The sequence below is a fragment of the Xylocopa sonorina genome, chromosome 6 (assembly GCF_050948175.1).
Source record: "Xylocopa sonorina isolate GNS202 chromosome 6, iyXylSono1_principal, whole genome shotgun sequence".
In the NCBI taxonomy this organism is placed as follows: domain Eukaryota; kingdom Metazoa; phylum Arthropoda; class Insecta; order Hymenoptera; family Apidae; genus Xylocopa; species Xylocopa sonorina.
In genome coordinates, this window is record NC_135198.1 from 2,149,481 (window position 1) to 2,172,881 (window position 23,401).

Sequence of the window (23,401 nt, forward strand, 5' to 3'; positions counted from 1 at the left end):
ATTTTATTATATAAAACTTGTTTCAATTTTGCTAGAAAATTGAAATAGCCATTTCTTGTAGAATTGGGATCGCACATAAGTCAATTTGTAAAAATTTGCTTGTTTTTTATATTGTAGCTCCGTTAAATTCATAAAGAAAGATATCATCTAATGCATAAAGGAAAGCAATTCTAAATGTATATTTATGGCACCTTATTAAAGGCGCATTATCTTAAATCACTAGATAAGACGAAGTTAAAACGTATTTGATATTAGTATTTATTTTAAGATAATAATTTATTAATTCAAAATTTCATATACTGCCACATAAAAGTCAGTAGAAATTGTTTAAAATTGCTTTTCGATTTAATCACTGTTCCAATGACACAATGCAAACTTAACCGTTTGCATTCCTTTGTCGAGTGTGACTAAACATCAATAAATAAAATAATAAAGAAATATAAGTTCCATAAATATCAACTGCAACAAAATTTAAGATTTATATTTATTATAATTACTAAGCAAAATTATGTACAGTCAGTAGTCGATGAATTGTTCTTTGAAGTAAATTTAAAAAAAAACACCTTAAGTAGGAAGGAAGTTAATGTTAATAAATTGGCAACAAAATTGAGAAATAATTCGGAGCTCAAAGGGTTCAGTTTTGATATAATAGTAAATAAACGGATGTAGCTTTCGTACCGTATACCAAAAGAGTTATCAGTACAAAACTAGCTGTAGGGAAGGTAACATTGGGTAGAAGCACTCTAGCCAAATTTAAAAGCGTCGGTCCTTCACACAGAGCTATTCCTTTCATAGTATTTATGAGCCACGGTAGATATAAATAAGGAACACAATATCGATCTCCAAGTGTCATCATTAACGTAGTTATCAGCCCTGTGATTACGTTCGTTACGAATATTATAATCTTTAAATCTGTGAACACGTTAAACGCTGGTTTACTCGGGATTTCTCGATTCTAAATTATGAATCTAAGAATTCAAACATAATATTCCTTTTAAGAGGGACTGTTCATTATTGACAAATACGTTATATGAAATTATATTTGAGATAGATATTATTTTCGTGTGGAATGATTAGTTCTTGGATTGTTTTTTAAAGCAAAATGTTATTTAATTACTATAAGTGCGCTGGAAAAGAGTATTAAAAACTGCCGACTTGGTCACTGGATTCCCATACGGAGAACGAATTCCGGTTTCCAATGCGATACAACTCAAACAATGTGTCGTGAAACATATCAGAGGCATACAGAATGTTTCTACCTACGATATTATTCTCATAATATGACGTTACTATTGATAGGAAACATAATTTAACATCCTGCAACAATATTTTTCTACGTAGAGATTATTAATATTTTCCTATACCTTGGATAAATTTTTGTTCCGTTCGTTGGTTTCATTTTCTTTCTGACTGTCTGCACCAGTACGACTAATATTTTTCTTTAATTTAAATAATGCCATTTTCATTGAATTTTATTTGGAAATTTTTTCGATTCTAAGTAGGTAAACGTTATCCACGCGTCTTTAAAATTGTATATAAAATAAACAAATGAAGTTAGCGTAGTCAATCAGCGTGCAATTTCAAGCATGTGCCATGCTTTCATTTTATTGTGCACCATATTATGTTACAGTATCGTGTACATTATTTTACAAAAATTTTTACTGCCCTAATTAGGTATACGCGGCTCTATTCTCGCATATTAATTTCTTGTTTTATTTTTATGGAAAATTTAACGAATTTGTCGAGCCTGTCTATGAAACAAACAAAACACTTGGAGCCAATTATGTACGGTTAGAATAGAGAGTAAAATTTCATCACGTTTCATATGGAGTCCGTCCAAAAACACTTTCACGCAGAATAGAACGATACCGACGATGATTACGCATAGTTGCATTAAAAGCCATGGTGTGTGCAGCATCGGATATTCCTAGAAAAATATCATTTCGATTTGGATCGTTTGTTTGGCACCAGATTATCTCGGAGCACTCACTGTAATTGCACCTAGCATGATCAGGGTGTAATGCTCGATTCCCAGAATCGAAATCATCAGTTTTAAATCTCTTTCGACATCTAAAGGAACTGATAGAAATAGAGGGAATTCGTTATTACATTATATCACGAAATAATAATCGAAACGATTTTTATTTCAACAATTTTTCTTTTATATTTCTACAGTTTGGTAGTTTACCAGTTTCGTTGCTTCTGGATTGCGAGGACGATCTGACGGATGCTTTGCAATTGATTATTCGAATAATATCGAACGTTGTAATCACCTATCGGTTACACAAGGATCGTTCAATTAATTTACTTCTATAAACACAGCAACATACTATGAATAAAGTTAAATTGAATATTCAATCGATTAAATTTACAAGTTCACGAATCCTCATCGTGTTTTATGCCGATGAAACGGATTCGTAAACCGGATTCGTAGCGTTCTGTAATGCAGGGACAATTAATGAGTATTACGATCGACTAACGGTCCCAATCAGGCCTAGTATAATCACGTAGATCGAGTTCCCCATTATGTAATGATCGCACAGGGTGCACGCCAGTTGTCCAATTCGCTGTAAAAATTAATGTTACAAATTATTCATCCACTTTCCACACTCGTTCCATCGAAAATACAATATAAAATGGTGCTAACTAAATGTCCACCGCGTTCACTAATATTTCGCCTGCATCGAAATTTCATAGTTTCTCTCGTCAAATTTTACGCGAAACTTAACCCCCCTAAAAAAGAAAAAAATGGTCACAATTTACACAAAAGATTTCTTTCCTCAAACGATCAAATTATTTATTTAGAAAGTCGTTCGTGTTCTTTATTCTGGACAAGTCGCAATTAGTCTAACGAAGGTTTATTAAAACTCTACGAGCCGTTCCAATTAATTTCTACCGATTTCGCGTAACGAGGACCGCAACGTTAACGACGTTCGAGCAACGTGTGCGTAGACGCGCAAGTGCGTTCTCGGTACTCACCGAATTTTTTTTCCCAACGATTGCTCTTAGATTGTGAAGGACCGAGCGTTTGCGACGGCGTGGCATTTTCTAAGCCCTCGCGTCGTGAAATGTTCTATCATTTTGTTCACCGGCGAGAAGATCCACTGAAATTTTCCATCGAAGGTTACGCAATTTACACTTTACGATTTCCGTTCAGCGACTTGCGAACAATTTGAATAACGTTGCGACACTCGCGATTGCGTTTCACTTCAAGGAGCCCGACCCTGCCCAATTTTTCTCGATTCTGATTCGAATAAACAGAAAAATTCTCACGATGAACAGGTATCCGAATAAAATTTCGTCGATACGCGAGCAAGTGAGTATCTCGAAATCATTCCACGTTCCTTTCGATATCCGACACTTTCCAGACGTCCATTCGTCATTCGAATCATTTTCCAGACGATCGATTGTGGACTTTCGTCACGGAAAATTGAAACGAATTCCAGTTCTATAGACGAGACAAAACGCAAGGAGTACGGTCGTAGGAGTAGCTCCGAGAACGAACAATTGAGGATTTGTCAAGCTCTACTGTTATCCACCTACATGCTACTTTTGAGTTATCACAGCATCCGCTACGGTCAAACAGTGTATAGTATCTTGGAAAATGGTCAGATAGTCCAGGGTTACGTTAACAAAGCTGTGATCGCTTTGAGTCTAGGCTATTCTTTGCCTTATTCCATCGTTTCTTTCTTGGCTACTGGCATGCTTGCTTATTCTCTCATTTGGGTGAGGAACTTCAATCCTTCTTTTGTCGTTTATCGGAGTTAATTTTAAAATTGATAAGAATTTAATTATTATTCATCTCGTGACTAAAAATTGTAGAAAAATCCACGATGGAGCCTCCCATCGATGGTTCTCTATTTGGCTGATTTGGTTTATGATGTCAGTGGTGCAATTGTCGCGACCTGGCTATTTTTCACCCATTTTCCATTACCGACAGCCTTCTCTTACGCAATAGGAACGATTCTACTAATATGTACGTTTTAATTCCCCTATTCGTCTCTATAATTCTTAACAATTGCTGAATATTGCTTCAACGATAACCGTTGCTATTTAGTCGCGGAGATTTGGATATGGCTGGGTGTTCTTCGACTATACGAATGCAGAACCTTCAAGTGAAGTACGCGATAGAAATCCATAAATGGAGATGGAGAAAAGCACGAACGACTAGACGTTTTCTTTAAAATTTCATTTTATTAGCTACATGCGTACAGTTTGTAATAATAAAATATATCGGTCGTCATGTAATGGGCATTGGTATACTCGAGTAAATAAATGGGCAGTCTAAAGCATCCGTTGAACACTTTGACTTCGAGTCTAAAATCCGAATTTCTGGGCAGTAGTATAATCTGCAATGGAACATGATCGTTTATAAAAGAAGATCTCGCTATTTTTTCGTCCAATTTTACCTTGGACAATACTTTTCTACCGCTTCTCTTAAAGTGTATTTTCCGTTATGGTGGTTTCGTGATATTTCTTGGACAACGAATCCCATGAATGCTTGACATGGTACTTCGGTTAGTTGAATATCATTTTCTGGTTCAATAGTCGCTAGTTTGTCTGGCAAACATTCATTTTTATTGCTGGAGGAAAGGTAATTGTTCGTTTACGTTAATTTTTTTATTAATATACGTGTGCTTATAAATATTATACTATTCATTTATACTACCATTGCTTACCTACAAAGATAATTTCTCATAGTATCTAAGCTACAAAACATGTCCGGTTTTAGCGCAATTCCAGGCACGCTCCAAAGCAACTGTGCTTTAGCTGCGATTTCCAAAACTTGGTCACCCAGCTTTCTAGCAACTCTCGACAACTTCGAACTGTAATGCAAAAAGATCGTATACTAATTTTTTTTGATTGAAACTATGAAATCGTTTCTTGCGATTCCTCTCACCCCTTGAAGAATTTATTAATCGACACGTTGATGGTCTTTATATTTTCGTTCCCAAGAACCAATCGTCGCTTAAGATCATCTTCCGATCTCATGATCGAGGAATAATAGTTATTCGAGTCGTTCAAGTTAGATTCCAGCTGTTTTGTCCTATTAATACTGGATTGACTCCAATTCACGTTAGGGCCAGGTTCTTCCTTCATTAAATTTATCAAATAGACCTGCAACATAAATTTCCCCATGATACTACTTCATTTAAAAATTAACAAATAAGAAACTCGAAATTCGAAATCTAAAAATGGTACAGTGAAATCAGGATGTCTTCTAGCCGCAGTCTCGATGTAACAAAATTCCATAATGGACCAATTCTGATTGTCCAGCTTGAAAAAATACACATTGGGCGATGCCCCTGCTTTCAGCGTCGAGATTTCCTCCACTCTAAAAACATTCGATGCTTATTAATAATTATTTTAGCGGGTTAACAGTCAGCTAAGAAGCTTTCGTTCGGATGTTCGAATGGGGAATGTTTCGCGCGATGATTGTTCATACCGGCACCTGTTACCAACAACAGTGGGTGCGCAAATGGCCACTGTGACGAAGATCAGGAACGCCAAGCTTCCTATGATGAGGCAGGCGGTCAGGAATGCGAATAGTAAATCTGCCGGCCATTTTCGTAATTGGTTCACCACACCTTTGATTATCGGCGTTTCACAGTGCGACTCTGAAAATCTGGCAAATCTGTTGCCATGATTCTCCGGATAAAGAAGCGACGCGTCTTCTCCGAATGGATCTGTATTTGTTCGAATAATACAAAACGTACAACACTTGCCGAAGTACCGTTCAATATTGAATTGTTTCGAAGAGAATGCTTAAATATCAATGTTTAATAAAGTATCGTGAATTCGTAGTTTCTCTTTTCGGTATTTCAAATGTAAAGTTTTGATTGCAAAGCCTCCGCAGGATTCTGGTCTCAAGCCAAATGCTCTCTACGCAGAAATTCTGTGCTATTCTATAAACTCTACGTTGCTTCATTGATTATCCTACTCGCTACGCGTTATTTATGCGACCAGAAATACTCGAGTACCACGAAATTTGTTTACTGTTTACGGTCGTCCTTCCATTTTTCATTTATTGCATTTCAGTTTGTGTAACCAGAGACGTACTATCGCGCGCGACGGGCATGTGTTATAGAAAATTTGAAATTTCTAACGAAACGATTCGGTGAACGATTAGGAGGTTGTAGCGATGGCTTCTCGACTTCTCTTCGATCACTTACCCTTCGTGTTCGGCATAATGACGACACTTTCACACTGCTAATGTCGTTCTCGTTTCTGGCTGTTTATGCTGCTGGCTCTGATCGCCAAGTCAGCATTTCGTAATAACTGGTCGTATTTAAATTGAATCACAATGATTTGCCAAACTACGGAGGCGGGCTGTGTCGCTTAGTTGGCATTACGCGTGAAGTGGAGCACCGAAATACGTTTCGGCGAGCGAATGCAAGCGAAATGGAAATCTTGGTGCAAGCAGCCGACCGGATATAGGTTATCGCGTGAGATTCGCTTGTTCTTCGATACATCGCATTCCATGATTACATGGAATTGCAATACTCACCTTCCTTTGTTTGTTTCTTTCTTTTTTCACTTTTTTTTCCCGCTTGTCGAGCATAATGCACACGATATTTACTCGGGGTATTACACGACAGAGCAAAAAGATTGACGAGTTTTAAGAATATCGAAAGTATTTCAGCGTTTTTAATTAGTAATACTTTCTTAATATTTTTAATCCTTTCTACTTTCTGGTTAGAACATTTCTGAATGGTAAACGAAGAATTTTAATACTGTGTTATTAATTAAACACTGATATTAATAGAAAGATGTTACTCGTGCGTAATATTGCAGTTAACTATTTATCGCCTACGATTTGCATCCCTTGATACATTTAACTCCGTCCGTGACACACAGGTCATTGGTATTCACGATTGTCAATGAAGGAAAAGTTAGCATTATATAAATATGCCTTTACTACGGTAAACTGTTCAAATATAAACAAATTTAATAATACAAAACATGGAAGTGAATTTAACGCGTTTGCTTACAAATTAAAGGTATCTTTACTGAAGTGAGTTTTTATACTCACTCATTGCGTATCCTAATTCTATCGTATCAATTGATTCTATTCGGATGGCATCACGGATTTAGTGAAAAAATAATTTTATAAAGCTTTTTAAAATAATCTAACGACCGAAAGCAGTTTCAGACGATCAAAAGTAACAGTCTATATACACTAACAATGTAGCGTCACGTATCGTGATCCTTGTTGGCGATGGCCGTGAACGGCTTGCTTCCCTCGGTAAATTAATAAAGAGAGAGCTAAGTTTATAATGAAGTGGACTGACTGTATATGCTTTTTCTATGTTCGCTTGTCCAATAGCCACAAACTCCAATCTTTGAATATTATGTAGGTACTGGTAGCTTGTTCTGGACAATTATATTAATCTAATGATAGATGTGTATGCTTGTGTTACTTGTTGAATTCTGATCCTCTGTATGTCTTCCATCGAACACGGATACATCTATTGCAATATCACGAATTGTGATGGGAGGAACGGACATCAAAACTGATTGAAGAAATGGAAAATTGACCGTCCGCGAATGATCGATCATCCGCAGGTACCAAGTGCACCCTCGGATGACGCACATGGGAATTCCGCGGGTTTTAATCTTCGACCGTAACAAGTAATAAATCGACTGGATAAATTGGCTTATTATTGTTGCTCCGCGCGAGCGTACGGTCACCATTTCTATTTCTATGTGCTCGCTGATCGGCAAAACCGCTTTTAGATTTTTAGAACAGTCCACTTCCTACATAATTAACTATTACAAAAGTTTACCGTAATCAGCTAAGGAGTGTATCGTAACATTTGAAATCTGCCTCTTGCAAAATCTTACCATCTTTTCGATCATGGAAGTTGTCGAAGAGAGAAAAGAGAGGTACGGTCAGCGTAGATTTCTCGAATGGTCTTTATTACAAATAACATATTCACAAATTACGCTAGAAGTCACGATGGCAGGTATCCATGTCCCCAAATAATACCGGGGGCTACTACAATTTTCAATCGAGGCTTCTCCACGCGATCCACACAACAAATAATATCGGAAGAGTTTCATTAATTTCAGGCTCGCCCCGCGGATCGAATCGGCACAGACATTCGGAATCTGTCGTGCCAGGGCGTACGTCGATTTCGTGCGTAGCGTGTGTAGTGTCTTTTACTGGGAACGTTTCTAAATACAAACGTCGGAACGGTGCTTGGAATACTGTGGAAGCAATAAATATTAACGACGCTAATTCGTTTCGACAGTGGGAACGCGTAATCGTCTCTCATCTCGCGGGGGAATAGAAAGTAAATCAAGGCACTTGTCTTCCCTTCCGGTATCCCTTTATCGTTTGCATCGATTTTTGTCATCGGAACGACTTCGAGTCCCCAGATTTTAATCTACGAAATGTTAATTGAACGGCATGATAGATCTGGAGACTCTCGTTTGAACATTTGTGCTTCGTTTAAACATGGAAGTAATTAACTTATCGACGACTTCGGTCAATTATCGTTAACGTAACAGCCTAGCGTTTTTGTACGTTCTGCATTGTAAAAATATATCTCTCGATCACTGATATAGATATCCTTGTTACACCCAATTGACTTTTACACCTGAACCCAACGAACGTTCTACGCTCAGATGCGTAACGTCAGCGATATGATTACGGGAGTAAATTTCAATTAATCGCTGAATTTTATTTACTAGAAACGGATGGGTTTCGATCGAGTATTCATTTTCGAGATCGGCTCGAGAATATCTCGAACGGAACGTCTGTAGATCTTATCGCTTCTAAGAGATTAAATTTTACTAAATTGCACGAGCGAACAATTTGTTTGGCTCTTTGAATTGTTAGCGCGAGGACCGACCTGCGGTTTAGAGCGTTCACAGTCATTGTAGAGTAGCGCATTATATAGAAGAAAGTAATTGTGCGTATTTTCTACTTAAAGTTACGTCCTATCTGATATAGACTCGCAGATACTGGTAACAGTACCTATAGTTGGAAAAATTGAAAATTATCCTATTCGTACGATCGAATAGGGTCAGCTCGAATCAATCAGGAATTCACGTCTCGAAATTATTTTTACATAAAATAAAAAAAAAAAAAAAATGGAAAAAAATATTAGCAATCGCATAGCAAAATGTGCCATTCCTTTATTCCTAATTGATTCGAAGGTCACGGGACGGGATTCGAACAACAACCAACCGCGAGTAGAGTGTCTTGCTTTTGATGTACAACGCTGGTTTGGATTGTACAACATTGTACAACACGATTACACTGGCACTTGGAAACGATACGTTACATTTGGAGGAAGGCACTTTCCTCAAACGCTCGTGTAAGAGACCGGCTGGTTGGTGGCGGTGCTCTTCGCGTTGCATTTACGCGGACCACCGTCGTTCGGCAAATTCCTCGTCGATTCTTCGCTGTCCAACGAACTGTTGTCGCTGTTAGGCCTGGACAGGGCCTCGTTCACGTCCTGAAGCTGGGCGTTCTCGTAGCTCCTTCTGTTTCGAGTGATCACGGACTCGTTGGGAATTCGAAGATCCTTCCTGACGTACTCTGGGCTGGAGCTCCACTGGGTCCCCTCGTAGAAGCCAGACTCTGGCGAGGTATCGGACACTGTAGAGATCGGTAACGTTGGTACCTGCGATTTGACACACTTCGAGGGAGGAACGTATTCGTTGGGTGACAAATTAGGGTTTGACAGCGAGGTTCTGTTGCCTTCGGATACCTCCTGTAGATGAGGTGGTTTCGCAGATTTCTCCATTTCGATCATCAGTCTATCGTCGTTCAGGTTCAGTTTTCCTTTGGTGTCGAATTCAGGTGTCTCTCTCAGTACTTTCGTACAAATATTCCTTCTGATATTGTTCAATCGCTCCCTGCTGCCTGTGTGACGTCTAGCGGCAGTGAAACTTTCTTTATGACCAGGTTCTACGTTCTTACTATCCAGAGATATCAATAGATACTTTCTGGACCCGTTCAGATTCTGTCTGGACCCATCCAGAGATCTCTTGTCCTCATCCATACACCTTAGAATGTTCTTGTAGTAGAGGCTTTTCTTCGAACCGTACAAAGTATATTTTTTTTCCTCATCCGTTGGATTGTGTTTTACAGTCTTTCGATTAGACGATTTTAGTAACAGCGGACTTCCCTCTCTGGAGGTTTGTGGCTCCTCGAAAATGATCTCACGACTGTTCTTCAGGATCTCCTTGTTCACCGCCTCGGGTAAATGTTGCAAGTCGACCTCGCCCATCACTTGAATACCGTCAGGATCGAAATCTAGGATTTTGTAATGGCCGTGATCGCGATTCGGTGTAGGAGGGCCATGGCAAGTTGAATCTCTGCAGGCGTTCCTACAGGTGGTCGCCTCGTCAGCGCTGGTTTCGCTTCTGCCGCTATCCGCGTAGATCAGGGGATGGTTTTGGTGATGCTGACCCGTTACAATCAGCGGACGATGACCGCAGTGGCACTGGTTGTCCTGACAGGACTCCGTTAGGAAATCTTCGTCAACAATCATACCTGCAAGGCAGCCTTCTACTTAGAAGCGTTTCCGGACTACGTTCTCGTCCAACAAGCGGATAAGAGATTTCATGTTGCGAACGGGACAGTTTTGAGTGGTTAATCGAATCGGGAAGTGCATAAATGCGAGAGATGCATGCTACGACGTGGGTTTCGATTGGTTTTTACGCTCGTAACAATCGAACGGACCACCAGTTTGTTTAATGATGATTTAGGAAATGCGTGGTGGCGCAGCGATTACTCGTACTTATGATTAATCCCTTTACCAGAAACGTTTCGAATGCACAGGATCGTGTCGCAAAACGACGTTCAGCGGGTACGGTCACGGTACGCCAGAACAACACGAAGGACAGACATAAGCGCGCGACAACACAGATCTTTCAAGATATAACAGTTGACGGTTTCCTCTGAATCTTTGGTTCCCCTTATCAACTAGACTACCTTCGAGCGCCTATCCCTAAGATTCACTTTCTCTCTCTCTTTCTCACTCTATCTCTCACACACTCTCTCTCTCTCTCTCTCTCTTTCCGTTCTCCCTGACTCCTCCTCGTCCCTGTTTACCCTGTTCGATCGTTTTGGAACCCTGGCCGCCGTTCGGTGTCCGTGGGTTCGGTTAGGTTCAGACACCCGGGCAGTCGTCGATCGATGGAATGTCAATGTGGAGTTTCGACGATCCGTGGGAAGAGTGAGCTTGCGAGTCAAGGAACTCCGCGGCGTCCGTTTGGCTGGCGTTCAATATCATCGGCGCGGATTTCGGCTCGCTAGGAATTTTCCGCAGCCCTCCATCTACGGTATACACCAGCACCAACAGAGTCAGAGAGACATGAACGACGAAACCCGTTCGCGGGTGTCGCGAGGCACATGCAGAAGCGTGACGGGGCGGGCGTTTAGAAGGCAGCGAGAGGCTAGACGTGCACGGGTGTGTACGAGGCAAGCGGGTGGTTTGTGATATCGATTAGTTTGATTCGCGTGTTGTGTGCATCCCAATTAGCGCACGTGGCCGGCCTTGTATTATCGTTAGTGCTCGTTTTGCAACGTGTTATTGCCTGATTACCGTGCCACCGGACGCATGACGGAAATTTTTAATTGCGCCGGACATTTCAGTCCGATAAAGAATTGAACGGCGAGCCGTTCGGATGGATTTCCGTGGTACGAGCGTGGGATCGTTGATCGTCGATCGTATGGCATTTCGAAGGCAACGGTGATGACAGTTGATTTTGAGACGCTTGTTTCTCTTTAGTTTTTGTGGAATTTTGCATAAACGTTTTTCTTTAACAGCGAACTATTGTAATCTGTTTCTAAATCTATGGCCGTTCAACTTTTTCTCCTCTATCATCGATCATATGTCGCTGATATAAATATATATATATATATATATATATATATATATATATATATATTTATATTTATATTTATATTTATATTTATATTTATATTTATATATACCTACTGATTACATGCTATTCAATGTGATTACGTTCTAAAGAATTCCAAGAATTCTGTAGAAGATTGACAGTAAAAATCACTAATGATCGATTAATTTATCCCTGAATGAATATGTCTATCAAACGCGTCTCGCAATAAACTATAATGTGAAAACTAGTTTCTATTCAATGCCAAGTATCCATTCGCCGCTCTGATGAACCGAAAACACTTACCATTTCCGTGACGAAGTTCTTCCTGCACCTTGTAAAACTCGGCTAGCTCTCTGCCCGAGCACAAAGGTGTGTCCACCTGCGTGGTGCTATTGAACAACGAATAATCGACTTCGTAACCCTGCCTCTCCTTCGAGTATGTGACCATCGGCTCGAATCTATGGCCCCAAAGTATCTCCTGTGGTAGGTAGCTGGATCTAGCTTGCGTCGTTTGTCCGGTAGACTCTATGGTACCCTCGAGGATGGCCACGACCTCGAATCTCTCCGTGAGCATGTCCTCGGCGGACATGTTGTAAAACGGGGATTCCGCGTTGATTTTGTGAACGATGGTGGTCGGCCAGATGAAGAAGAGGTCGCCGTTCTGCCCGTCGGTACCCACGGCCAGTTCCTGCTGATTCTGCGACAACACCTCGCCCTCCTTGGTCGTTCTGGACCTAATCACTTGGGCTCGTACCGCGGCTCCGATTATGTGACTCTTTCTCATATCACCGACCCGGAACATCAAGCAAAGCTCGCCGTCCCTTTGGCAAATCACCGCGTTCCTCGAGAACAATAACGTTTGAGTCCTTTGCTTGGGCCTGCTCATCTTCGCGAACACTATGCCCACCATGAACGCCTGGATCATCACACCGGCGATGCTCTGAATGCACATGACGAAGATCGCCTCGGGGCACTCTTCGGTGGTCGAACGGCTACCGTAACCGATCGTGTGCTGCGTTTCGATGCTGAAAAGGAAGCAGCTCGTAAAGGAGAAGATGTTGTAGACGCAAGGCGTCCAGTTGTTCTCGATCTGGAACTGCGGCAGGTGCCGTTCGTCGAAGTCACCGTGGGTGAACGCGATCAGCCACCAAATCACCGCGAAACCGAGCCAGGAGAGCACGAAGCTCAGGCTGAAGCAGAGCAATGTCCACCGCCATTGCGTGTCCACCAGGGTCGTGAAGATGTCCTGGAGGAAACGCAGGGACCGCCTGGAAATTCGGGACTGGAGGACGTTGCATTCGCCGTTTTTCAATACGGCTCGGCGACGCAGCTTTCGCGTTGGTCCTGCTCTGAACCGACTCCTGCAAATCAATATTTCTCTTTAGATTCTTATATTCTAAAAGATCTCGTTACGCATGAATTCTTGTTATCAGACTAAGCGTTGTTTGTGTTGAAGACAAAAATTTGTTTAACATTACAAAGGATCCTGAAATTTTCCTTAATTTGATTTTTAAAAGTGTTTAGGAATCGTGGAATTTGCCTGAAACGTCTTGTATAATATTTATTCCTTAATCGTTAATATTGTTCTTAAAATATCCGAGTTCAGGTTAAGTTCCTGCTGAGATCCATAAACAGTTAGATCAGAAAACATTTAAGTCAATTTTCTGTTACGATACATTTTGAAAAAAAATGGATTTTGCAAATTTCATAGCTTGCCTCAACCTTTTATCTCACTGGTAGATCACTGGGTCTGACTGGATTATTTTTCTAATAGATATTTGACTACGGCGAAGTTTCCACCATAGCGACCATCTGTTTAAACGGTGCCCGCTACGAAGATGAACAAGCTCTTGATTAACAAATTTGATCCTACATAGTACGACTAATTTTCCATTACGTTTTATTGAATTCAAGAGGCTCTTTAGAATTACACACAGTTTCAACTAATGCCAATTGATTTAGAGAGAATTAATTATCATTTCCCTTTAAAACGATGATCACTTGTCCAATGACTATCAATTGGAAGGCCTCGCGAAGCAGCACTCGTTACATTCTCCCATATCGGTTATTTAACAATCACGTGAACTTCCGCGAGCATTCTTCGCGCGATTCGATCACCGGCTACGTGAAAATCGTATAAGATCACGATAAAAGAGGTGTTAACGCGGACGCGATATGTTTTCCCTTGCACAACAACCGATGGGAATAAATTATTTCGTTCGAACGACGCGCAGAGAGGCGGAGGCGCGCCGGAAAAATTGTCAACCAAGGCCTCCTCGACTTTTGTTCACGCGTCGCCACATACACCTCGGAAGAGCAGGTTCGATTTGAATAACAAATTCCGAACACCGCATTGTTCTTCAGCCTGTCAATTGCCAGCCACGCGCTCCGCTGCCTTCCTTATTCGCGAACGAATTAGACTCGTTACGAAAATTCCAGCTGAGATTCACGCTCGCGCAACAGGCTAGCCGACAATTTGCAAACAGCATTATTTGCGACGCATTTTGCATGTCGCACGCGTTTATCGAGGGTAGGCTAAGTATTTTCATCGCTTAACGCGATCAAGTATTTGCGATTGTCAAACGACGATGAATGAAAAACTTCAAGCATCTCGATCTTGTTGCAGCGCCTTTTAACGAACAGAATACTCACGTTGGATTTCTTCGCATTGTACGTCATCGTTCTTGCACGTTTCCATGACAAACGATCGATCGTTTCTAATATTTTCCAAGTCAGGTTCGATTAAACGATTCCCAAAGAGAATACCGATTTCAACTCGTATTCGATAATGTTGACGAATGTGAAAGATTCTTGACGGTTCCCGTCTAATTTGTTAGTCCTCTCGGATCGTTTCTTATAACTTTGAACGTAGCTGTCACTGACGAAAATAATTTCGTTGGTAACAAGAGGATACGAGCAGTTATATTATTATCGCTGAACACTGTTGTCACTTGTTTCCATTACTCTTCCTCGCGTTCACGATAACACGTCGAAAGAGCAGATTCGATCGACTCGCGATTGGATCGCAATGGTCGAAAATACGGATCTGGAAACGCGCGAAAATCATTCGCGAAACGTGGACGGGAACTAGCGCGTGCACCATCGGCGATGGAACATCGTCGCGACCGGTTCGATGATCCGTCTGAGACCTTCGCGCTCGCCACCCTTTCGTACGGGCGAAAGGAAGTCGCCATTTTGACTCCGTACGATAACTGAGCAACTGTTATCTACCAATTTATTTATTGCCACGCGTAAATCAATCGACGAGTCGCCGACACGCGGCGAACTCCGCGATCTCGTTCGTCCATCGTCGATCGAGTCGGACGATCGATCGTTTCCTCTATTTCATCGCGTGAACATTCGTCTAGAATTTTTTCTTTTCTTTAATACCACAATTTTCCTTCGTGTGGAACGACTGGCCGTGGAGCGTTAGACGATCGCGAACGCGATATTACGCGACCTCGAGTAATTCCTCGCGATATCGGTTAATCTAAGTTCTGTTGTTATCGGGTGCCGATGATAACGATAGTTCCGTCACAAAGAATGGCTTCTACGATTTTATGTCAGAAGAGCGATAACAATTGTGTCATCAAAGAATACCGATCATTTAATCCATATTGTCAGGATGGATTGAAAAAAAAAAGAGTTAAATTACAGCAACTACCACTGCCAAGTGATAAACTCCTTTTCTACTTGAATGAGTAATAAAATCGATAATAAATAAATAAATAAATAAGAACCGTCTGAGCGACGAATAATTGCTCTTCAAATTAGCATCGGATAGAAAAAATGGAAATGTTTCTGTAATTAATTTCTTGTTATCGTTTCTGCCGACTATCGAGCAAATGTTGAAATCGCTCATCGAATTAACGCGTCGATCGTAAATAACGCACAGCGCACAGTGCGCATATTATTAATACACACGTGCTCAACAGCCACTAATGAACAACTGATCCAACTATCCCATTTATTAACGCGAGTACAAGTGTGTAAAATAAAAAAATTGGTATGTGCGTATGGTAATTCACGATGAGATATTGTTTACCTGCTTCTGAACGACGAATTCTGGCTCTTTGGCACTATAACAGCTGTGGTTTGAGCGAACGATGCCAACAGATTTTGTTTCTCTCCTCTGTCAGGCGAGGACGAGTTCGCGTTTCTAACTTCACTTCCCGCTACGTTTCCGTTCATCCTCTTCTCTTTTTCCTTCGTCCGCTCTTCAGTTCCAAAGAGGCGTTCGATCGTTCTTCATGCTTCGTTCGAATTTTAATTAGCCTCTGATAAGGATTTCGTTATTAATAGCCGCTTATTGCATACGGTTGCGCCGCGACCAGCCGTGCGTGGTATTGCAATGTCTCGCGCATCGGAGAAGGATCACTGGCCGAGTGATTTGTTTTCTCTTTTATCGAACAAATATTCCTCCGCGCTGCACAATCTTGAGATTTCCCGCGCGATCGTAGATAACAGCCGTGCAACTTATCGGTACGCGAAAGAAATCTTTGTGTACGCTGTCGTGCCTTTCGCAAATCCGAAAGTTAACACGACGGTAATAGTTTTCGCGAAACGTGTAATTCCGTTATTAATTCATTGCAAATAGTAGATTGTTTTTCCCGTGATTTTGAAAGTATTCGACAGCGAGAAATATTTAAGAATTAAGTAATTAGGTCACGGGTAAAGATAATACGTTAACTATTAATTTTCACAGACTATTTCGCGCTTGGCAACTGTGGACACAGCTGAGACGAATCATTAGCAATCAGAGTCATCGTACAGCTCGTGTCTTTCCTTAAAAAGTCGACTGGCTCCTCGATCAATTTATCTTTAATCATCAGTAGTTCGTTGTTAGTAGCTTAACTTACTGCGAGATCCGTTCAGGAAAACGCGACCGAATTGTTCGTTGGCCACTTTATGGTCGAAGGCGATGGTTGAATTGGATAGGTGTCGCGGTCGACTTTGATGTCGGAGGATCAACTGATGTACAGGCAATGATGTAGAATGTCTTATACGAGCCAATACCTGGCCAGCGGTCTCCACTTATTAGCCACTAACAGTAACGTTTACTCTTTTCATTTGCGTGAAAATGGACTGGTTGCATCACACGTAACGCCCTCCCCGTTAGCATCGCTTATATTTCCTTCTGTTCTTTTTTTCTTCAGTCAACAACAGTTTCCATTGATTCTACTCTCATTCGTCGATTTTACTCTATTGCTTCTTCAGAAGAAGTCAATCATCATTCGAACAAGAAACTTCCCGAATTCGGCGATACTACCGTTAGAAGTGGTCTCGTTGGAAGGTCGTTACGAGGACTGAAAGTTGCTCCATGGTAGGCCACCTTTTTAACGCTAGAACCACGCGACATTAAAGCGTAAGGTTATCTTCAGCGTTTTATTGCCGCGCGAAAGCACATAATTATGATCGCATAAGGAAAGAACGTTATTCTGGCCCGCGTTTACGGAGCGGTGCATTCGGCTCGCTGATAATGTTTCCGAGGGCCGTGACATCGTGTGACAGTTTTCGAGCGTCGCGTACCTACGTAATAGAGATTTGCGATGTCCCACTGACTTCGTCTGACTGACTGAAGGTCCGGGAGCATGTCTTATCAATGAGCAACTTAGCGCCTTATCGGCGTCGTTCCACGCGAAATCGCTGATCCCACGTAAACGTATACATTTCGCGAATTTCCGAGAACGGGACCCACGTTTCTGAAAATTAGTTTTTCCGAGTACGATCGAACATGTACTGTCTAGTGATTGCAAGTTATTGGTAATCCTTTTCTTTTCGAGCTTCATTATTTGAATCAACTGAAATTCAAAGAAAGGGTTGACGATGTGGTTTTAGTAGCTATGTAGCAGTAGCACGAGAAAAAATTCAAAAGTAATAAAATGTGTTCAACAATGGTATAATATCAGTAAAAAAATAACAGATTAGTATTTGTTTATTCAAATATATTTTTATGGAGGCTATAAAATTGTTGTTCTGCAGATTTCTTTTTACGACTTCGATAATCTGAGTTAACCAAGGATCAAGGGAAGGTACTAGAACGTAGAAACTGTTTATCCAGATACGTAATCTTCCTATGCCCACATTCAAAGTTTGTTATTCTGGATCCAATGGTCAAAAGTTATTACAGATTCCTTTTTACGGCTTTGATGCTTTCTTGATGTTTGCTGATAGATTTCAAACAGAAGAGTAATGAAAACTTTGTTTACAGTTGCGCAAAGATATAATGTGAAAATCGAAAAATTATGAGTTCGATATCGTATAAAAATCTAACACTGATTTATACATTCTATTATCTATAATTCGACAAGGCTATTCGCCTCTTTGTATGCTGGCCAAGGTATTACACGCGGATCAGATTTGTCTTGAAATCTGATTGAATTATCTGTTTGAAAATTTTCGTCTTTCCTCCATGACTTATCAGCTTGGTCATAGTTCGGTTTTGTCAAAATATTCTCGAAAGATATCGTAAAACAATGGAAAAATGTATTTCTTGAAGCAGATTAAAAACAATCCTACTCGATAGATTAATTTGTCATTAGTTATTCTTTTCTTACTTTCGATCACTTGGAAGATGAGATAAACGTTGTCAAAGTTAGATTTTTACAAATTTCAGATTATCTAACTTAACTTATTTTGATTACAAATTGATAATTTTTCGATTAAAATTATAAATGATTTGATAAATCCGACACGTTAAATGTATAAATAGAGAAACCAGAATTGGTGCGTTTATTTGTATTATAATTATTGTTTGTATTACAATAAAGGTGTTCGTCTTGCAAATGGAGTGCGTAGGCGTTTCACATTTTCCAGCAAATAATTAGAATAATTTATTATCAGGCTGAAGTAATACCTGCGACGTACGAATGACTTTTTTGCGATTAATCTATCCGTTTTCTGCCGTAAACAGTTTAACGTAATCGTTTGTAGGTGAATTGGAGCTTCCTCGAAAACATTTGGCAATGACTGGTGAAAGAAATTCGAGCCGGAAGGGTTCGATCAACACCGCTCACGTTGAATCGGATTAGTTGCTAGTAATTTATTCGGTGCGCATTACAATGGCGCTATCCCATAGTGGAAGAGGTCGTATCGTTTGTAGGCGTCAATTGAGCACGATACTAATTCTAGAGAACTGCAGCTCGAAAACTGGGTATCACCCAGTGTGTTTTTATAACCGTACTGGCGAAACATTCTTAACGACATCGCTGTCGCGACAGTGTACCGATTATAGCAAGTTTCTCTTTGATTATTCGTTTCGTTTCTCTTTCATCCTTCGACGAGATAAAAAAATATTCATTCCTTGTCACATATTTGTTAAAATTACCTTTGAGATGTCCGGAATAATCTAAATACACGATGTCGTTTCATAAATTTTAACGGATACCAGCAAAAAAAAACAGAAATAAAAAAAAAATACTCTTCGTTCGAAGAATATCGTAGCGATGATTAATCGAATGCAAATCGAATCTCCGAACAGGTTCTACCGGTCATAACAGTCATCATACTCGATGATCGTACCTTTGTAGTTGACTAATTGATCGAAACGCAATGCAAAACGTAATGCAATCATCGATCAACAGATAGAACATCTCGCAGAGTGTATAAAAAAATGACTCGTATTCTACCTCTCCGAGCAAAACCAACCAGCTGTCTCGTTTCTGGCGACGTTTGCTCGATCGTGCCGCGGCGGTCCTCGCTCCTCTTCCGGCCGAGATGCTCGATCTCTCCCGATTTGGCATCGTTCGGTGGGCTACTTCCGAAGCGCGGCGCGTTAATATCATCGGGCGCGGGCACACTGTGGGCCGAGCGCTCATTGCGAGCGCTCATTGCGAGCGCTCATGTCTGACCGCGACGTCGTCGACTTCGATAACGAGCTTTTAATTAAACTAACAAGATCGGACGAGCCGCGCGGTCCGACCGCGCCAAGATTTTCCATTTCGATGCCGGCGAATATTTTCCGAAAACTCCCACGCGACTTGTCGTCGGCTTCGGAACCATCTCGCGCGCCCCGATTCTCTTCGACGAGCAGCAATTTTTTTTTATTCGTACACCTCTCTTAATTACACTAACGAGGACGGACAAACTGCCGCGTGTCTATAGACGAAACTGCAAGATTTTTTTCATTTCTCACGTTTCATTCGTGTGTTGCTGCGGTTAAATTACTTTTAACAAGTTTTTTAAATTAGAAATGGATATGCGTGCGCATAAATGTTTTTTAAATTTGTTATCATTTTGAAGGATAATTTCATTTATTTCAGATATCGTATTGGGTTTAGAACAAGTTTTTAAAATTTGTTGCCTTTATATGTATTTTACCTTAGGTTCAGGAAAAAAGTGTACACACTTAAAGAGAAAGGTGTAGAACATATTATTTGCATGCAAAGGTGTGGTGCAGTCGAAAATTGTTATGACTTAACTTGGATATTAACACCTTGCTAGTCGATGACGTACGTCTATTAAATTCAAAACTTAGCAGTCGTTGAGGTATTAACGTTTTAAAAACCAAAAATGGCAAAATAAGCTTACCTAAATTTAATTATAATACGTAAAGAAATCCTGACTTAGGTAAAATATACCGGCCTTCGACAGTAATTCTAATTAACAACTGACCAGATACATAGCAAATACCTGGGCTATGATATACGGAAAATAACGTATTATTTTAGTACCTTATTTTCTGTAATATTATTAACCCTTTACACTCGAGAGGCGATTCTCGATCGCGGCAGCGTTCAATACGGCAACTCGAGTTTTTTATCCACTGATTTTAAGTTTCGAAGTTCTACAAAAACGAATCTTGGAAGTGAAATTAGCTCGATTGAAGATGAATTTGATTTTGAACCGTTGAAGAAACGAGATCGATTGTATTCGTGATGAAATTCTGATATAACGTTAGGTGTTAGAAATCGAAAAATCAAAGTGATAGACAGCGAAACTGAAAGTAACAGCGACGCTCCACAAGACTTCGATTTAAAATGTGTGAAAATAAAAATAAAATATTCAAATATTTTTGTAAGTTTTTGTAAGTTAATTTGTATATAAAATCACATTTACGTGAAATCGTCTTAAATTCCTACTTTGCTCGCCCGAGAAAGTCGTCGGGCGCAAAGGGTTAATGTAGTAACGGACAGCAAGCTGTCAAGCAAAATAGTAATAAGAAAATTTCAAAGTAAAAGTATTGAGAAAATTGTAAAGTAAAAGGAGAAAATGAAAATACACGGTACATAAAAACTTGTCGTGTAAAATAGTAGTTTAGAAATGAAATGATCGCTTCCTGTAATCTTGAACTTAACATTCTCGGTAAGTGTATCAATCGCCCCTTTAATTCGTCCAGATAAATACAACAGATTAGATGGGCAGTTAATTATTGGATTATTAATTTTCATCAGTTTAAAACGTATTTCCCCTGCTTAAGATAATACTACTTGTCTTCTTGTATTCTTTTGTTATCGTCTAGGCAGATTAAAATAATAATTAGAAACGTTCCCAGTGTGTTAATATCACAGTATCATGTGCTGTACAGCGCGTACGTACGCGGGATATTTTTGAAGGTAAAAATTATTTGAATATTCTCTGTAATTGTATTTAAATTTGGTTCGAGACTACGTGTTCAAGTTACCAGAAATTACCTTAATTACTCGAGTTAAAACGGAAGGTACCGCGGGAAAATCACGAAGATTCACGGCCTGGATCGTCTTTCGTTCAGGAAGCGGGAAATCTGATACACCGCGAGAAATCGTTACGAATTTCCGTGATTAACTTTGGTCGCGATCACAGATTAATTCGCCACTGGTGACCTTTGGGGTTGCAGAAGCTGAAGTAGTACGGTACGCGATCTCTGCGCTGATTCTATTGTATATCTTCTTCTATGGCCATTACTTTTTCGCTACGTACCTTTGTATCTCGTAACTCATAATTTGCAAAACATTTTCCATTAACGTAGCAGACCGAGGCGAAAACAGGTAAATTGGCAGCGAAGGTCGGAACGGCAGTCATTGGCGAATTTTGCAATTCCCGCGTGCGTAACGCGTTTCCAGCTTCCTGATAAATGGCGACAGTCGCATCGCAGTAGATGAATTACGGGCAGAAGGGTAAACAGCGCTGGTGCGGACGCGTCGGATCGGGGGCTCGTTAGCCAGCCCCGCGATGCCACGAGAAATATATCGCATTCTAGTCTGCATTAAATAGACCTCTGGCTCGATAAATTACACCTGACCAATGATAGGCGGCTGGTAAATATCGGTAGCGCAATAATTGTAAAAATAATAAGGAGGACGGTGCATTCTTCGTGTCGGAGCAATTGCGATCGTCAATTAAGGAGGATTAAAAGAGGAACTGGCCGATTATGGAAAATTACTGACTTTTATCATGACAAAATTACTACAATCCTGTTCACGCTAATTATACTTAATTTCGGTTTCTGTTAATCAATTCGATCGTTATTTTATCGCAATTTTGTTTATTTGGTAATACTTTATTTTTTAAATCGAAACTATCGGTAGATTATTATTTAGACATTTATTCATCTACCAGCAAATGATATATGGAGTAAACGAACGAAAGATCGGTATCATTGAAAATGTCCTGTCAGCTGTTTTTAACATAAGGTGTTCGATATTTTCCTAGCATTTTTCACCGGTTATTTAAAGCTCTAACGCATATAGCATCTGGCGCCAGAAGTCATCGACGAGAACGACTTCCTCAAACAGAACGTAGTAGATAGGCTGCCTTGAGAATCGGCCACGTGATTCGCGGACCACTGTTTTGTTTGGTAATCGCCGCACGATTATGCTTGCATCGCTACCATATCGCCACTGATATGTTCGTTCTTTCGTATGCAAAGTAGATAAAAATGAAAATTGGAATTGTCTTCGACAAACGACTTTCGTACCTTTTTTGCTTCAAATGTCCTGTCCGTCGAGTTCCTACTTTTTAGAATACTTGGCGTAATTGGACGCGAGATAAAAATGTTCTATGTCGTAGTAACATAAGTAAGCACGCGTAACGTCGTACGGAAAAGAAAGAAATTCGGCTCACCTGGTGGAATCTTGCCGACCGACGCCACCTATGCTGCTGCTCTGGGTGCTGACCCTAACTAGGGTGACGTTCCTCGGCAAGCTCGACAGGGTCCCCGTGTTTCTCTGACCCAGCAGGGGTGAGTCGACTGCGATCGGGTTCTCCGGGAGCGGCAGGTGGTGGCCTTGAACCTCGATATCCTTCTCTTCCTCCTCTTCGATGGTACCCGGGAGGCGAAATAGTTTCTGCGGCTCCTCCATGCCGCTCGATTTCCTCTCTTCACGCGTGCACACGAATCTCTATCGGGAATATCAAACACATCCTCCTACCCTTCCCTTCCAATTCTCTCCTGCCTCTCTGTTAACTTTTGCTCACCGATCCGTCCGTCCCGTCTCGATCTCTTTCGTTCTTATCTCTTTCTCTACTTTCTCTTCAATTCCACCGCGATTCACTTTTAATCACTCGTCTTCTCTCTTCTGCGTCGCTCCTCTTCGTCTGTCCCTAATCCCCGAATCAC

The 23,401-nt window shown here is 40.6% G+C and overlaps 3 protein-coding genes across 4 annotated transcripts; all 3 read right to left on the reverse strand.

The window, feature by feature from the left end:
- Positions 1-1,729: 1,729 nt before the first annotated feature.
- LOC143424859 (uncharacterized) lies at positions 1,730-2,390 on the reverse strand. The gene is made up of 4 exons (XM_076897217.1): positions 2,373-2,390; positions 2,189-2,273; positions 1,991-2,079; positions 1,730-1,927 (listed from the first exon to the last, which is right to left on the reverse strand). The coding sequence occupies exons 1-4, from the start codon at positions 2,388-2,390 to the stop codon at positions 1,730-1,732; spliced, it is 390 nt and encodes a 129-aa protein (XP_076753332.1).
- A 1,784-nt stretch (positions 2,391-4,174) lies between these two features.
- LOC143424306 (uncharacterized) lies at positions 4,175-6,367 on the reverse strand. Its single transcript, XM_076896294.1, has 7 exons — positions 6,174-6,367; positions 5,447-5,687; positions 5,203-5,335; positions 4,901-5,118; positions 4,680-4,826; positions 4,410-4,583; positions 4,175-4,349 (listed from the first exon to the last, which is right to left on the reverse strand). Exons 1-7 carry the CDS (start codon positions 6,187-6,189, stop codon positions 4,241-4,243), a joined length of 1,038 nt encoding a protein of 345 aa, XP_076752409.1. The 5' UTR covers positions 6,190-6,367; the 3' UTR covers positions 4,175-4,240.
- Positions 6,368-9,193: 2,826 nt separating this feature from the next.
- Positions 9,194-23,400, reverse strand: LOC143424520 (uncharacterized). Of its 2 annotated transcripts, none has more exons than XM_076896642.1 (3): positions 15,911-16,106; positions 12,169-13,226; positions 9,194-10,510 (listed from the first exon to the last, which is right to left on the reverse strand). In XM_076896642.1, exons 1-3 carry the CDS (start codon positions 16,054-16,056, stop codon positions 9,315-9,317), a joined length of 2,400 nt encoding a protein of 799 aa, XP_076752757.1. In that variant the 5' UTR covers positions 16,057-16,106; the 3' UTR covers positions 9,194-9,314. The 2 variants fall into 2 exon arrangements, with proteins under 2 accessions (XP_076752757.1, XP_076752756.1); XM_076896641.1 differs by lacking the exon at positions 15,911-16,106 and adding an exon at positions 22,906-23,400 and having other exon boundaries at positions 9,198-10,510.
- Between the last annotated feature and the right edge of the window lies 1 nt (position 23,401).

Excerpts from the sequence above, each read along its gene's own strand:
- LOC143424859 (XM_076897217.1), bottom strand. Across the intron at positions 2,080-2,188 it reads ATCCAGAAGCAACGAAACTG|TTCCTTTAGATGTCGAAAGA; the intron begins GTAAACTACCAA and ends TATTTCTATCAG. Across the intron at positions 1,928-1,990 it reads TCATGCTAGGTGCAATTACA|GAATATCCGATGCTGCACAC; the intron begins GTGAGTGCTCCG and ends ATATTTTTCTAG.
- LOC143424306 (XM_076896294.1), bottom strand. Across the intron at positions 5,336-5,446 it reads GTTGTTGGTAACAGGTGCCG|AGTGGAGGAAATCTCGACGC; the intron begins GTATGAACAATC and ends GAATGTTTTTAG. Across the intron at positions 5,119-5,202 it reads GAAGACATCCTGATTTCACT|GTCTATTTGATAAATTTAAT; the intron begins GTACCATTTTTA and ends TTTATGTTGCAG.
- LOC143424520 (XM_076896641.1), bottom strand. The coding sequence starts at position 23,144 with ATGGAGGAGCCGCAGAAACTATTTCGCCTCCCGGGTACCATCGAAGAG. Across the intron at positions 13,227-22,905 it reads GGTCGGCAAGATTCCACCAG|GAGTCGGTTCAGAGCAGGAC; the intron begins GTGAGCCGAATT and ends ATTGATTTGCAG. Across the intron at positions 10,511-12,168 it reads AGAACTTCGTCACGGAAATG|GTATGATTGTTGACGAAGAT; the intron begins GTAAGTGTTTTC and ends GCTGCCTTGCAG.